The 16,956-nt window shown below is 41.1% G+C and overlaps 1 protein-coding gene across 8 annotated transcripts in view; it reads right to left on the bottom strand.

Moving 5' to 3' along the window:
- Window positions 1–271: 271 nt before the first annotated feature.
- Window positions 272–16,956, bottom strand: part of RNASEH2B (ribonuclease H2 subunit B) — a 79,298-nt gene continuing 62,613 nt past the window's right edge. For 4 of the 8 annotated variants that reach the window (XM_067016813.1, XM_067016815.1, XM_067016817.1 and 1 more), the window contains 3 exons: window positions 10,116–10,196; window positions 6,394–6,517; window positions 2,477–2,908 (listed from right to left, as the gene is read on the bottom strand). In XM_067016813.1, coding sequence (XP_066872914.1) covers window positions 2,634–2,908; window positions 6,394–6,517; window positions 10,116–10,196 — 480 coding nt within the window. In that variant the 3' untranslated portion in view covers window positions 2,477–2,633. Of the gene's footprint in view, window positions 433–560; window positions 628–2,476; window positions 2,909–6,393; window positions 6,518–7,242; window positions 7,675–10,115; window positions 10,197–16,956 lie in introns of those variants that run through there. The other 4 variants (XM_067016816.1, XM_067016814.1, XM_059041524.2 and 1 more) reach the window with 2 other exon arrangements.

Below are 16,956 nucleotides of genomic sequence, written 5' to 3' on the forward strand. Positions count from 1 at the left end.
TGTTTCCCTGACCAGGGATTGAACCCCTGCCATGGCAGTGAACGTGCTGAGTCCTCCCCCTGGACCTCCCGGGAACTCCCCGTTTTTCTTTTTTTTTTAATAAGGGTAGAAACTCGGTCTGTCAAAGCTTCTGGTGTGGAATCTATTACTTATAGTCACCACGTGCAAACCTAAAAGTGCTGTCCTAACCCCAGGAAAACAGCAGGCCAACAGGGTCCAGCTTAAGACATGACCCGATTTTCACAACGAGCCTTCTCCTCCCAATGTTTTGAAATCTGAAGCACTAGACTGTTAAAAACCCATACCTTTATGGTGGGTAGGCTGGGGCAGAGGGGTGATATGGCTTGAATTCCTCAGGGCAGAATCACACTAGGGGTGCTTTCTAGTTCCATGCCAGTCGCCTCCAGAGGGAGTTGCTGCTGCCTGAAGGGACTAGCGGTATGGATCACAGAAATAAAACATTCCTGGTTAGTCCTTCAAAATACATCTTTTGGCATTCGGTGATTTTCTAGGAAGTGCAGAAGAAAAAGTTTTAGCCCTTTGGGAGTGTCTTAAATCACCTGAGAAGCAGCCAAGTCTTGCGTGCATTTGTTGTCACTTGTCCCTTTTCTGTCTTCGTGCTGCCACCTAGGGAGGAAGGAGAATACATGTTGTATCCTGGTGAGGAGAGGCAGTCACCTGCAATCCCAAGGACCATCTGCACCTTCCAGAGCAGAAAAGCAAGGCTGGTTGGGTTAGTCCTGAGATCAGCAGCTGTGCATTTGTGCTTCAAAGAGAAGCCTTTGGGACTTCCCTGGTGGCACAGTGGTTAAGAATCCACCTGCCAATGCAAGGGACAAGGGTTGGAGCCCTGGTCCGGGAAGATCCCACGTGCTGTTGAGCAACTAATGCACCACAACTACTGAGCCTGTGCTCTAGAGCCCACAAGCCACAACTACTGAGCCCACATGCCACAACTACTGAAGCCTGGCCACAACAAGAGAAGCCACTGCAGTGAGAAGCCAGCACGCCACATCGAAGAGTGGCCCCCGCTCGCCGCAACTACAGAAAGCCCGTGCGTAGCAACGAAGACCCAATGCAGGCAAAAATAAATAAATAAAATAAATAAAAAAGAGAAGCCCTCAGGCAAAGGAAGCAGTTTCCGTTGGGGCGACCTCATTCTAGGGCTAATGTTAGGCTCCTGGAGGTGGGTGAGATGCACATTTTCCTTCCAGTGTTCAAAGGGAGTGAAATACAAAATAATGTTAAGGTTGCCCAAACTCAGGGAATAGATACCCTCATTTTAGGAAAAAAATGATAATACAAGAAACAGATAAAAAAAGGTCTAAGATGAATAATTCTTTTTTTTTTTTTTGTGGTACGCGGGCCTCTCACTGTTGTGGCCTCTCCCGTTGCGGGGCACAGGCTTCAGACGCGCAGGCCCAGTGGCCATGGCTCACGGGCCCAGTCGCTCCGCGGCATGTGGGATCTTCCCGGACCGGGGCACGAACCCGCGTCCCCTGCATCGGCAGGCAGATTCTCAACCACTGCGCCACCAGGGAAGCCCTAAGATGAATAATTCTTAAACCGTGTTTTCTTCTCTTTTGCTATGGCAGATCCAATGTATAAAAAATAAATATAGACTTGCTGGTGGAAGTAGTAGTCCTTAATATCCTCCTGAAAAATGCCATGGAACAAGTGTAATCATTGAAAGCTGGTTTCTTACTGAGCACAAAGTCAAACAATTTACTTTGGACCTATAAGTTATCAAAAAAAAAAAGTTGATGGAAATCAGACTTCTATGCCATAAGTGGATAAGATGTGACAGAGGTTAGACCTTCCCTGACCACCCTCCTCACCAGAAGTCTGTCCACTTCCCTGCTCAGCTTCTTCCACAGCCCCTGGCAACATCTGACACCCCATCTAGCCGCCCCCCTAGAGCAGAAACTTCTTGAAAGCAGGTATTTTTGTTTGCCACGTGGACAGCTGCATTCCTAGTGCCTAGAACATTTGGCATAAAGCGGGTGCTCAGTATATGCTCTTAAAAGAATAAATGAATCTAAGCTTATTCCTTGGCTTCCTTTTTCTTTTTAAAGAACTTATAACTTGGGCTTCCCTGGTGGTGCAGTGGTTGAGAATCTACCTGCCGATGCAGGGGACACGGGTTCGTGCCCTGGTCCGGGAAGATCCCACATGCTGCGGAGCGGCTGAGCCCGTGAGCCATGGCCGCTCAGCCTGCGTGTCCGGAGCCTGCGCTCCGCAACGGGAGAGGCCACAGCAGTGAGAGGCCTACGTACCGCAAAAAAAAAAAAAAAAAAAAAAAAAAAAAAAAAAAAAGAACTTATAACTTGACTAACTTTAATTTTACACATTCTGATTAAAGCACATGTGTAAGGTAACAATTCTCTTAACATCCACGAGGAAGCTCTGATTCTTCTGTAAATCACATTCAGTGTTTCCCTCCACCAGCCCTGTCTCAAATAGGCTTGATTAGTGTGAGACCATCAAAATAACATTTATTAACAAAAGTACAGTAATTGCTAAAAAGCTGACAGCTGAATTAAAGACTTGGCATGCAAATGCAATAGCTAAATAGAAGCTTTTCTTTAATTCTGGCTCAGCACTGCTGAGGATAAATTGACCTGCAGAATTCATTACAAATAGAGCAAGAAGATGAAACAGAATAAATCTGATTTTTCCTTTCTTAGGATAAAATTCACAATTAAAACAGACTTCTGAAGGGGCTTCCCTGGTGGTGCAGTGGTTGGGGGTCTGCCTGCCGATGCAGGGGACGCAGGTTCGTGCCCCGGTCTGGGAAGATCCCAGGTGCCGCGGAGAGGCTGGGCCCATGAGCCATGGCCACTGAGCCTGCGTGTCTGGAGCCTGTGCTCCGCAATGGGAGAGGCCACAACAGTGAGAGGCCTGCATACTGAAAAAAAAAAAAAAAAAGAGGAGATATGCTTAACTAAATGCAATGTGGAAGGATGGACTAGACCCTGGAATAGAAAAACAACATTAGTGTAAAAATAGGTGAAACTCAAACAAGGGGGTAGATTAGTTAATAATACTGTATTATTGTAAAGTCCCTGGTTTTGATAATTGTACTGGTTATATAAGGTGTTAAGGTTAGAGGAAGCTGAGTGAAGGGTATATGTATACTCTCTACTGTTTTTGCAACTTTTCTATAAATCTAAAGTTATTTCAAAATAAACAAGTAAAGACAAAAGAAAAGAAAGAAATTGGCACAGAAATGTCAGAGATGTTGGAATTAGCAGACAAGAACATTTAAGTAGCTATTGTTAACTGTAATGAACTATTTGAAGGAGAACACAATGAGGAGAGAAATGCGAAGATATAAAAAAGCCAAATGGAACATCCAGAGCTGAAAATTCCAATATATGAAATAAAAATTCACTAACTGAGGTTATAGAAAATGAAACACTACAAGACAAAGTAAAACTGAAAATGAAGAAGAACAGAAATTAAAGAACCTGTGGGACATCAAGTAGTCTAGCATACATGTAACTGGAGTCCCAGAAGCCAAGAGGGTGAAGAGAAAAGGGGGTGGGTGGGTGAAGAACAGAAAATTTATAGAAATACTGGCCAGAAATTTTCCAAATTTGATGAAAATAATCAAGAAAACAAAGAATAGACACAAATAACCAAATCAGGTATGAAAGAAGGAATATCACTATAGATTCACAGACATGAAAAGGATAATAAAAATATAAGAAGTTATACCAATAAATTTGACAACTAGATGAAATAGATACATTTCTTTAAAGATATAAATTACTAAAACTGGCACAAGAAAAAGAAGGAAATTAGAATAGCTCTACATCTATTATAGAAATTGAACTAGTAACTAAAAAATTTCCCAGAAAAAAAAAAAATTCCAGGCCCAAATGGCTTCACTAGTGAATTCTGTCCAACATAAAAAGGAAAAACAATACTAATCTCACAAAAACGCTTTCAGAAAATGGGTGATGGGAGACTATTTCCCAACTCATTTAATAAAGCCAGCTTTACTCTGATACCAAAACTAGACAAAATCATTACAAATAAGGAAAACTACAGACCAATATCCCTCATGAACAGAGATTTAAAAAATCGTTAATAAAATATTAGGAAATAAAACACAATACTATATATGAAAAGACCAAGTGAGTTTATCCCAGGAATGTAAAGTTCAACATTCAAAAATCGATCATTATACTTCACATATTAAAATATATTCCTTTACTAAAGGAAAACTGCATGATCTTCTCAATAGATGAAGAAAAATTATTTGACAAAAGTCAGTATCCATTCATGATTAAAACTCTCACTGAAAAGAAGAGAACTTCCTCAGTCTGATAAAGGAAATCTACAAAAACCACACACATGGATCGATAGTAGCAGCAAGCATACCTCTTGCCTGGATCTTGGTTTCTAAATACCATTCTCCTCTAAAAGGAACCGTGGCTCCTTGGGAAAAAGGCTGATTCCAGGGCTTGGACAGGGAAAATACATGAAGAGCCTGGAATACCTTCTTGCAGAAGATCAAGCAATCAAAGTTAACACCCCTAGTATTGGGTCATGTGACTCTTGACATGGTACACTAAGAAAGACACAAAATTACTTCTGTGGGTGCCCAAAAGGTAAAACTTGGATCTAATCAAGAGGATACACTAGGCAAACTCAAAGTGAGGAACATTCGACTAAATAACCAGCCTGTGCTCTTCAAAAATGTCAAGGTCAAGCAAGACAAGGAATAGGTGAGAAATTTTTCCAGATTAAAGAAGACAACAAAAGAAGGCTCAGTGCTAGACAGTTTTACCATGGATGTTCTTTAAAATTTTCCAGAAATAGAATGTTCTTATGCAAAATTATTCCTTCCAGAATATTGGGAAAGATTGAAAGCCAGCTGAATTCTAACACTAAGACCTAACAGCAATATTACTTTCAAATATAGATGCAAAAATTCTAAATAAAAGCCCAGAAAACCTAATTGAGAACTAGATTTGACAATGGTTAAACCAGATAGGGAGCATCCACGATGCTATCCTTTATCTACTGCCAGGTAGAGTTTAGTGTAGGAACTCAAGCACAGTTTAATTGTGATAAAAACTCTACAACCAGCACAAGAGATGCCAAAAATATATTTGATAACAACCAATACCAATTACTAACTAAAACTTTAAGGAAACTAAGTATAAAAGGAAATACCAAAGATAGATATTCTTTATCATATTAACAATAGCTAGTGTCAGAACTGATGGCAACGCACATTAATAAAATCACAAATTAGGCAAAGATAACTACTATTACATATTATTCTTCAATACTGTTCTAGATAGTCTTATCCATGTAATATGATATAAAAGATATAAAAGAATTATAACTATCAGAAAGAATTGCACACAAATTGTTTGAAGTAAGATTATGTACCTTATTATGCATTGAAAACCCAATATAAATAAAATTTAGATTAATAGTTTCATAAATTAGTTATTTAAAGGATAAATACATAAAAATGTAAAACTTTACCACAAAATAGCCAGTTAAGAGATATAACTAAAAAAAAAAAAAAGATTTCATTAATAACAACAAGAATACCTAGAGATACTCCTAAAAAGAAGTATCTAGAACCTTCATGAAGATGAAGAACCAAATGTTGGCGAAAGGTATGATTAGGATTTTAGTAAATATAGACAAATACCATATTCCTGAATAAGGACACTGACTTTTGTAAAGATGTGTTTTTCCTCAAAATAATTTATGGGTCTAACAAAATCTCAGTAAAACCCATTAGAATTTACTCTTAGAACCTGTAAAAATGATCCTACAAATCTAATGGAAAAAATAAATAGGTGAGAAAATAATTACAAACCAAGGGAAAAAAACTACAATGAACACAGTGGACAAAAATGAATGTCTTTAAGTTATAAAATACTTTTTAGAATTAATAAGAAAAATACTGATACTCCAATAATTTAACAAAGGGCATAAACAGATAATTCTCTATAAGATGGCAAATGATAGGTAAATGTGAAAAAATGAACAATATTATTACTGTGGACAAAAAAGTGTTGCCTGCCATTTCAGAAAACAACAAATGTTGCCCACCATCAAGCCACCAGCCTCTGCAGAGCTTCCCCTCACCCACCCCCCACCTCGGTGCGCCCTGAGGGGAATTCAGCATGGAGAAAAACAGAATACTGGCCCTAGACAGTTCAGATGCATATCAAAGGAGTAATTTCAATAAGCCCAGACTCTTGCAACTTCCCATACCCAGAAAAGCACTAAACTCATTAACTTGAGATGTCTGGGTTTTTTTTTGTGTGTGTGTGTGTATGATTAGCAGTAATCTTTTGATGTTTGCATGTTTTTTTTTCCAACAAAAATTCCTACATGTCCTGGCTTCTCTCTTACCTCTTTGGAACAGTTCCTCAGAGCTATCTGAGAGGCTGTCTCCCAGGCTATAGTCCTCTGTAAGTTCCCCGAATAAAACATAACTCTCAACTTTCAGGTTGTGTGGGGTTTTTTTCAGTCGACACTATTAATCAGGAAAATATGAATTAAAACCACATTAACATGCCTTTTTTCCACTTATTTGCAAAGATACTATTAAAAGCTAATAAGATAAGGACTCATACCATCATTTGTTAGAGTGCAAGATATTATAACCTTTCTGTGAAATATATTCCCCAAAGTATATATTTGAAAAACTTAGTTATGAATCAGTAAGCCCACATCTAAAAATCCATTCTAAGAAAACAAAGATATGGACAAATATTTACATAGACTCTGATTCTTCCAATAGCAAATGTTTAAAAATAATACAAATGTCCAAAATAGGACTATGATCATTAAATAATCAAATATTCAAATAATTAAAAATTACTGTCATTAAAAAAGTATATTTATGAAGAATAGTAGTCTGGGAAAATGCTCATAAAATGATGTCAAGAAAAAAGGTTATAAAATTACTATTATAATTCCTTTAACAATTATTATAGAAGAAAATGCACCATATTATCTCCAGGTAATGAAAAATAGGGGGATTATAATTTTTGTTTTATACTTTTCTCTATTTTCTGCAAAGAACATGTATTCATAAAACAGAAAATATATTAAACAAAAGATTTACCAAAAACTAAAGGCTTTTAAAAAGTAGTAGTTTATCTGATAGTTGTGTTATATTTCTCTCAGTATACTGAAAACCATATTGCTATAGCTACCATGTGCAAAGTTGCATAAAATAACAGGCATACACTCAAATATTGTCACACATCAGTTTATTGAGGAAATTGTGATGCTAGAGGTTAATTCTATTCACTTGATTACTTTTCATGATGTCAAACAAAACTCCAAAGGCCACAAGCCATGAAGTTACACAATTACTTTCCCATATTTTGTTCAGGAGACACAAAAATCAATCACAAAGAAATGTTCAAGTGAATCTGAAAATTGCCCCCTTCCTACTTGTTTTCAAAAGGTGGTAATTAAGTGTTAGGAAGTACAGTGGAATGGAGGAAGGATGAAAATGGGACATGTAGAAGGCAAATATTTTTGCTTGATTTAATTTTCAAAGTTTCAAATCTTTCCAATTTTTTTAACATGTTTTGCACCAAAAAAGGAATCAATACTTTTCATTCCACTCTTGTCAACTTTAGCCAAAGCCTTCTGAGCTGCAGTCATTTTGCTATTTTTCTGTTAGTGAAAATAAGAGAGAAAAATTGTTACGAATGTAACATTTATAAATCATACATGCAAATCAAACAAGACCATGCATGTCTCAAGGTTCGTTAAGGGAGGTAAGCATTTGCTGCTGACATGCTTCATAAGGGAGTGATTCTTTTTAAAAGTTCTGATTTCTATTCAGAATTCAGATCTAAGAGACAAAATATGTTAAAAGAGGCAGGAGACAAAACTGCCGCCTTCTAAGGAGTGGAATGTTACAACCAACGGTTTACTTTAGGGGAAGTAATTCTGGAGGGTGTATTAAGTGAAATAACACAAACAATGGAACTGACACAGGCAGCAATTGTCAGAGGGAGGAATTACAGCCTTGTATTACCAAATGATGAATAATTCACAACAATCTACCATCTGATTTTATTCATAGGCTCTATGGGAAACCAAGGACAAAGCTATTATATTCAAAAGATAACCTGTATTGCAAAGCATCCAGGACCAGCAGGATAGCTGTCCCATTTTTCCTCCAACAAAAAAATACTTTCTAAAAAGCTGACTCCAAATAACTCTGCCTTTTAAAATTCTATCTCTTCCTGGTCACTGTTTTTGTTTTGTTTTGTTTTGCCATGTCCTATAACAAGCACTGGCAGAAGGGAAATAGCAGCTGATTTTACTTCAGTGTTCAGCAAAAGCATAAATGATGGGAATCAGCAAAGAAAAAATCATCTGTCTCCCTGGGAACTGTGAGACAGAGCCATTGCCAAGGTATCTTTTAAGGGCACAGTCAATATATGATCCCTAAAAATTTGCTTTTTACATTCTGTCACTTATAATTTAGTAGGCTTATATTTTGGCTGGATGGGGAAAAGTGACAGTCTCTGAGACAAGTTATCCTCCATCCCCTGCAATTAACTGACATCCTGGTCCAACCTCTTATCTCACTGGTGCCGTGCCCAAGTGGATATGATGGGAAGCAGCACTTAGAAGGGTGGGGCAGAAATACTCCTCACAGAGAAGCTCGAAAATGTCTCTGCTTACAGAAAGCAATGAGATAACCAGCTATTTTAGCCAAATCTCAAGTTGGATTATCCCCTGATAGCCCATGCCTTGATAAATTACATGTAGATTAAAGAATACAATTTTTAGAAAACATTAAATCTAAGGAGAGTAAGTGTTCTTAAAATCTAGGTGGAAGTTAACCTATCCTGGGGCAGGCAAGGTCTAAGCATAAAAATAATGAGAAAATCATAAAAACTTCCATATTTAATCCTCAGATAAACTTAAAATGGTTCAAAAGTCAAATGAAAATCCTAAACAAATTGGAAAATTATCTGTACCCTATATGTCATGAAAAGTGTTAATAGCCTGAATTTAGAATGAGCTCTTACAAATCAACAAGAAAAACATGACTATCCCAATATAAAAACAGGCAAGAAACATGAACTGACAATTTGCAAAAATGCAGACAGGCAATAAGCATCTGGAAAAACAACCTTTCTACCTAAAGTAGCCTACTTAGGCAAATTTTTCAAGAATAAAAATAATACTTAATGTTGTCAAGAATGTGAGATGAACACTTGTCAGCAGTCATGGCTGGGAGTACAAATTTCTGCTACATTTTTGGAAAGCATTTTAGCTACATATATGTAGACCAGTAATCACGGAAAGAGTGCATGTTTTCTAAGCCTTTACTCTTCGTTTTAAATTGTGTCTAATGAAATATCAGAGATGCAGACTATAAATAAGAATGTTTATCACTTCATTAAAACAAAAACAAAAAAGCAGAAGTAACCTATGTGTCCAAAAATAGGAGAATGATTAAATAGACTATATTCCCTGTGGTGAAATAAAATAACACATGACTGAATATCACGAAACCACTAATAATTTTTCAAAGAAAGCTTAATGACATGAACATTTTCACAATATAGAGCTAAATGAAAAAGGCAGAACCCTGAACTATATATATATGTATATATATATATGCCAAATTTAAAAGCTATGTATGTATAATAATTATGATGATGTATAGGATAAATCAGTAAGAAGTGTTATGAAAATATGTGCTGTGGTGGTTGCTGAATTATGGAGTTGTTAATAACTGTTGTCATTATCATAATTTCTGGGAAGCTACTGGGCAGTAGAGTCGACAAGAAATTACCTTTGGAGCCCCTTCCTCTGCCCCATCCTATCACTCTGAATATATTGCAAAGTTTAGACACACTCTTGCTAATAAGTATACTGCCTTTCTTTATCTGTAAAAAGTCTTCTTTGCTTGACACTTTCATTATCATTCACAATTTTGAATTAATTCTTAAGTCACAGAAATGCAAGTTACTAACTCTTCATGGTTAACATGATAAAATCACAATCAAGCATGCAGTCGTTCCTCGAAGTCCCCATGCAGCATCAGCCACAGAATTCAAGAGTATATGCTGCTGCACCCAGACACATACCTTTACAGTCTTCAAATCTTTAGTGTTAAACTTAGTGTAATCTTCTTTTGCTTCTACGGGCTCATCTGATAACTTTACTTTCTGCAATGTTAGAGCAGTGAAGTGTCAAACGTCACCTTGACACTTACATCAGTCCATTAAAAAAAAAACCCAACATGTGCAATTTGGACCAAGAGTGAGGCCAAATGGAGCAGCAGACCCTGCGGAGGGCTTACTTTGTACAAGCCCCTTCACTTTTTGCCGGTTATCTAGGAACTAAGCCAGACGTCCCTTCTGAGAAGCAGCCTTGGTGATGGGGAGACGTGAGCAGGCAAGCCCATGACCCAGCCCTTAGGCTGTCTAGCAGTATGATCACATAATGTATGTACCAGGGACAGGGGGCATTGAGGTGACTGCTGACTTCCAGGACAGTCTAAGGGGGGTGAATGCAGGCACAGAAGGAAAAGAAGAGAATTTCCTTTAAGATGGCCAGGGGTCCAGCCAGAACCCCGACTTCGTTCACCTGCAGGGCTGGTGTCATGTCCATCTAGGAACACAGGAACAGCATTCTGACTATCGCCATCTTTGTATAGCTTTATGTTCTTACCTCCTTTCAATTCAATTACCTCATTTTATCCACAGAAGAACCACCTTGCAAAGCAAGCAGCCGGCAGAAGGAAGCACAGAGGTTAAGTGAACAGCTTAAGGTCACCTAGCAGAGGACTTGAGGTGAGATCTCAGCTATGGTACAAGTGCTCTTTCCATTGGACCCAATGCAATGAAGTCAACCTTTACTTCATGATTTCACCTTTCACATGAGCATTTTGCATCAATCAATGAATGTGAGAATCTTGTCAAGAGCTAGACTGTTGGCCATATGTTCATATTACAGTACGAATCATGACACATTTATTATGTAAAAGGCACATAGCAGGGCAGGCAAGTCTTGATGTTTAACATGGAGAACTGACTGCACAGGGATCACAACTTGGACTTTTACAGATTGTCAAGCTCTCTGTGGAGACGCTGGGTTGACAAGACCCGACATGGACCCACCCCTAGGAAACGCAGATCTGTTCCCAGCTTCACCCTTCACACCCAGCTTTCACTACACAAACAACTGCAGAGTCGGTACTAAACGATGCCACAGCCCATGTACCAAACAAGTGAGTAAAATGACACGTCTTGAAATTCTTCACCAGCACGCTGTTGAATACGTAGGGAAAAACCCATTGACTTTAACATCTACTTAAATTTCTGTTATTTAAAAGACTGAATCACTACAGATTTGGGGGAATGTTTCAGAAGAAATAGAAAAGTGGCTCAGAAAGACAGTAACAAAGGGTCTGACTAAATGAGTACAGTTCTGGAAAAAGAGGCAGGCAGAAAAGTACAGAGGAACTAATGCTAAGATTGGTCTTATTCTTAAAAATGATTTGCAAAGAAGGCACTTAGGAACATCTCCAAATCCACTGATTGCATTCAGCTCTGCTAGCTGACAGTGATAAATTCAAAAGATGGAAGGGGGTGAGAATTGGAAGCCGGGCCTCAACACAGTCAAACATAATAGTAATAAAATAATGCAAAACATATTAAGGATGAGAGGCTCCATGCTACGGATTACAACACAGATGCAAAGATACCTAACAGTCACGGGAACGTTATTTCCTGCAAACAATCAACTATATTTCTGTAAAAAATCAATCAAATCCTAGACACAGATGGGAAACCTAGCAGCAGACATTATCCTACACTTGTTTAAACTATGGTACATCATCCAGTGCAGTTTGCAATGTACACACTGGAGCCCTAGGAAGACACAATAGAGCAGGAAACCTCAGAAAGCAACTAAAATAATCTAGGAGGTGAAGTTGAGATGTAGGAGAAATGAGATGCCAAGATCTAAATCTGGGCTTAGCCAAGTACCGCTCAGGGGCCAAGTCCAGCTGGCTGTCTGTTTTTATAAATGAAGTTTTACTGGAATACAGCCATACTGATTGGCTTATGAATTGTCTGTGGCTGTCTTTGTGCGGCCAGAGGGTAGGTTCTTGTTTTTTTGCAGAAAGAATTCAGAGCTGAGACTGAGAGGCCAAGTAAGCAAAGGATTTATTGAGTGACAGAACACTCTCAGGAAGAGAGTGCAGGCAGGCTCAGGTGAGCAGCCGTGAGTTCCTTTCGGCAAGCTGGTTTATACACGGTGTGAAAATGACTGGGCGGAATATTCATCAAGAAGGGAGGGGTTTGGGGGGTAATTTCCTGGTTGTCATCCCAGGTCCACCTTCCCGAGAAGAGGGGGAGTTTCTGTCCTTATTTGGTTTTGCTCGGATCTGTCATGGTGCCGGTGCATGATGGGTACTGCTCTGGTTGCAATGCTACTTCTACTGTCATGAGGGCATAATGAGCAAAAGGTTGCATCCGACCGGGAGGTTCCTGCCTTTCTTTGTTTGCCTCTAGGACCGTTGTCTTCACAAGACATATGGTCTCGTGTCAGCCGGAGGTCCCCGCTTTTCTGTGTTTGCCTCTAGAACCCCTGTCACTGCAAGATGCATTATGGTCTCCTGTCACATGACCTGTGCCTCCCTCCTCTGCTCGTGTCTGGCTAACTGCCTGCTCTAACGTTTCCCCCCTCGAGGAGTCTGGACCCTTAAAATCTTTCAAGGGTCAAAGGGTCGGTGGTCCGTCTTCTGTAGCTGCTTCAAGCTGGGCAGGGGCATTGTCCCTACCAGTGGGGTCCAGATCACCTTGCTCTCTGTCAGAGATAGGAGGTCTCAGGGTCATTTACAGTGGCAGAGATAGAGAGTGGGGAGTAGGAGGAGGCTGCAGCCCTGCCCAGTGGATGTTGATGGTCCCCATCTTCGTGCAGGATGGGTTGAAATCCCTGGCATACCATCATCTGTAGGTGACACTGTTGTAACCTGAAGAAACAGACTTAACAAACAGGAGATTAAAAAGGCAGGGGCCCCAAATCGGCAAAAATATTATTGCAATCAGGGGTCCAAGCAGGGGTAGGAACCAGGTCGTGTTTGGTAATAGCCCTCTGACTGCAGTCCATGTGGAGCTGGCATTGGGGTTACCCTTTCCAAAAGTGTGTAGCGATTGGGCCTGTTCCTCTACCTTTTGGATACCTTCTTCCACCTGGCCAGTGGTGTTGCTGTAGGTGCAGCACGTTGTTTGGATTACTGCATGTACCCCTCCCCGTTCAGCGAGCAGATAGTCCAGGGCCAGTCTATTATCCATCACTACACTCGCTAGGAGATAAAGGGGGGATCCCCCACAGTCCTGGCCAGAGGAGACAGAGTGTCTGACAGGTTACAAAGCATGGCCTCAAGGTAGGCAAAGCCACCCATGGGGCCACCAAACAACAGCTGCTCCAGTTTCTGCCAGGATGAGGCCCATCAGCCTCTTATTTCAGGAGTGGCGGATATTATGGACGGTAACACCTAGGTTCATCTGATTACTTAGTTGGCCTAGCGTGCACTGTCCCGCAAGCAGGGCATTATCTATCCAAGGAAAGGCCACAGTCAATCCTGGGGAGGGGAAGGAGAGCTGGGGTTGTTCTGAGAAGGCAGCTGGTTTATGTTCAGGCCACAGAGGGACAGGCGTCTGGGGGAGTGCATGCCTGGCGCACTTCTGAGGAGCTGAGCCCTTCCTGTAAGTGGTTCGCCCAAGAGGGTGTACCCACACAGCTTGAGGAGAGAGGCCACCGTTCTGAGAGGGGTCGTGAGGTGTGGGGACTTTTCTGTAGGCCTTAGGAGGGCCATATTGTAAACGCCGGACAACTGGCGTTTTCCCTCCCTCTTCCACTGGTCACTGGGGGCAGGGGCAGCAAGACTGGCTAGTCTCATTGCACTTGAGAATGAGTACTTGGTATTGGTTAGAAATATTAATGTGAGGGGTGAGATCCAAGCATGGAAGCTGCATTAGGGATGGGATATGAACTTCAAGAGAGATGGGGTGAGTTTCTTGGCTAGGCCCAGCAAAACCTGATTTCCAGACTCTGAAATCACCTTTAGGACTTATCCTCATTAATCAGGTACTTAGTGACCTCACTGGTTTCGGTGTCCACCAAAATATCTGAGGATAAAAAGGGCCTACCATTAGTCATTTCAAAGGGGCTGAGCCTTAGCTTGCCTGAGCCTGCCCGTTTTCCCTCCTGTGAGTTTACTATCTCTCAATAAATCCTCGCTTTGCTTACTTGGCCTCTTGTGACTCATCTCTGAATTCTTTCTGTGAGGAAACAAGAACCTAGCCTCTGGCAACATCTGTGGTAAGCCAGCCAGGAGAATTATTTGGAGGTCAAATATCCCTCCTCCTTTCCCTGGCAAGTCTTCGCCTCTCATCTCACTTGTGCTTGACTTCTTGTCATTACTCTCCCTTTTGCTCCCTTTGCCTGTCACCTTTCGGAGCTGTTTATTGCAACATACGTGGGCATGGGTCAAGCATATATAAGACACCAGGGTGCTTGCTACCACAAGACTCCTGCCGTGTAAGGATATGTCGGTCATGGAAGGGTCTAGAGAGAAGATAGGTCTGTCCACCTACCTTAAAACAACTTCCATGCAACGTTTTTAGGCACACAAGCTTAAAACATAATACCCTCCCTTTCCTGTGGCTGTCCCCACAGGATTATTTTAGGTCTACTTATGTCTGACTATCTTTGTCTCTGTATCTCTATCTTGCTCTTACTTTCGTGTCTTACTTCCTTGGAAATGGGGGGAAGAAATTTGTCAGGCGTTTTCCAACCTAGCTGCTAGGTCTTGCACATTTCACTATTGCATACGCATAGGGCATGTCAAGAAAAGTTTCTAGCCATTTTCACAGGCAGCCAGGGACACGGACCATTTGATTAACTGTGATCAGAGTCAACTTTGTGGAAATATAAAATGCAGCCTTACTTGGACTGTAAATGAAAGGAAATTAAGACTTTCCTAGATAATAGAAAGGAGGCTTGTACACAGTCCTACATACCACCTCCCTTAGTGGCCAGTGCCTGTTTTCAGATCCTGACCACCCTTTTAGAGAAAGGGGACTGGGACCTAAATAGCTCCTGGAACTGTGAAGACGTCTGTTCCAGGGGAATACACCCTGGAACACATGGATTACTCAATGGTCAGAGAATCTATAGAGAAACCTTCAGGAAGGTCATTCATCCTGGGTACCAGAGATGTCAGGATAGGACACAGGCCCCAGGACTCTGGGGCTGGCAGAGTTGCCATGTGGCAGGGCCACTACCCTGACATCGGCCAAAGTTGACAGGACTAGGTGAACAGGGATGCCTGTAGCCAGTCCTGACAGAAGGAACCCCTAAAGGGACATCCTAATTGTAGTGCTCCTCTCTTTTACAGAAGCCCTCTCTCCCTGAAGGAACGATGGAAAGCATCTCCTCCATTCCCAGGGATTCACCCCTCAGGGTGCATTCTAAGTCACTGGGACAAGTTTTCTCTAGATTTTTTTAAACAGGAAAACCTCATCTTCTTCTGTAATACAGCCTGGCCCCAGTACAAACTTGAGGATGATGAGATCTGGCCAGAAAATGGAAGCCTCAACTATAATACCATCCTACAGTTAGAAGTTTTTTGTGAAAGGCATGGAAAGCGGACAGAAATTCCTTATATTCAGGGCTTTATGGCCCTAAGAGAGAACCCAGAGCTATGCAAGTCCTGTGTTAGGGAACCTTGCCGGTTGGGACCTGTTCAGACTATTCAAAAACCCCTTCTGGTAGGCTCGGACAGAAGACCTAAGTCCTCTTTCGCCATCTTCAGCCCCTCCAGCACCATATAAGCCTCTTTATCCTTCTATACCAGAAAGGCAGCCAGAGCTCCTTTGCCCCCTCTAAGAAGTAATAGGCAGACCTCAGGGAATGACCAGAGTCTGCACCCCCTTTCTTTGTCTGACCTCAACCAGTGATGCACTCACTTAGGCTGATTCTCAGAGGATCCTAGCCAGTTCACTGAAGAATTCCAGGGACTAATGCTTTCCTACGACCTTACTTGGAAGGACCTGAATGTTGCCATTTCCCAGTGCTGCACCCGTGAGGAAAAGACCCATATTCGGGTGCATGCTCAAGCATATGCTGATGAATTATACATCGTCCGACCCAATTATTACCCTGTGGGCATGACAGCAGTGCCACTGATTGATCCCAATTGGGACTATGAACCAGGCCAACCTAGTATCCCTAGAAGAGACCACATGATCCTTTGCCTCACTGAAGGGATGAGACGTGCATAATCAAACCTGTCAACTCTGATGAGGTTAAAGAGATCGCCCAAGGTCAGGACAAAAATCCAGCCCTATTTTGGGCCTGGTTGGTAGATTCCCTCAGAAAGTATACAAATGTGGACCCAGATGCTTTCGAGGGACGCACTGTGCTTGCAACTTACTTCATTTACCATTTGGCCCCCGACATCCATAGGAAGCTGCAAAAGATTGCCTTGGGTCCCCAAACCCCTCTCAACCTTCTCATGGATACGGCTTTCAGTGTCTTTAACAATACAGACCAGAGATAGCCTCATCCACCAGAGGGCAGAGAGCAGAAGCAAGAAGAACAACAGTCCTGCAGCCTGTGGAACAAAAACCACATTCACAGAAAGACAGACAAGATGAAAAGGCAGAGGGCTATGTACCAGATGAAGGAACAAGATAAAACCCCAGAAAAACAACTAAATGAAGTGGAGATAGGCAACCTTCCAGAAAAAGAATTCGGAATAATGATAGTGAAGATGATCCAGGACCTTGGAAAAAGAATGGAGGCAAAGATCGAGAAGATGCAAGAAATGTTTAACAAAGACCTAGAAGAATTAAAGAACAAACAAACAGAGATGAATAATACAATAACTGAAATGAAAACTACACTAGAAGG

This window comes from Kogia breviceps, chromosome 16 (genome assembly GCF_026419965.1).
Source record: "Kogia breviceps isolate mKogBre1 chromosome 16, mKogBre1 haplotype 1, whole genome shotgun sequence".
Lineage (NCBI taxonomy): Eukaryota > Metazoa > Chordata > Mammalia > Artiodactyla > Physeteridae > Kogia > Kogia breviceps.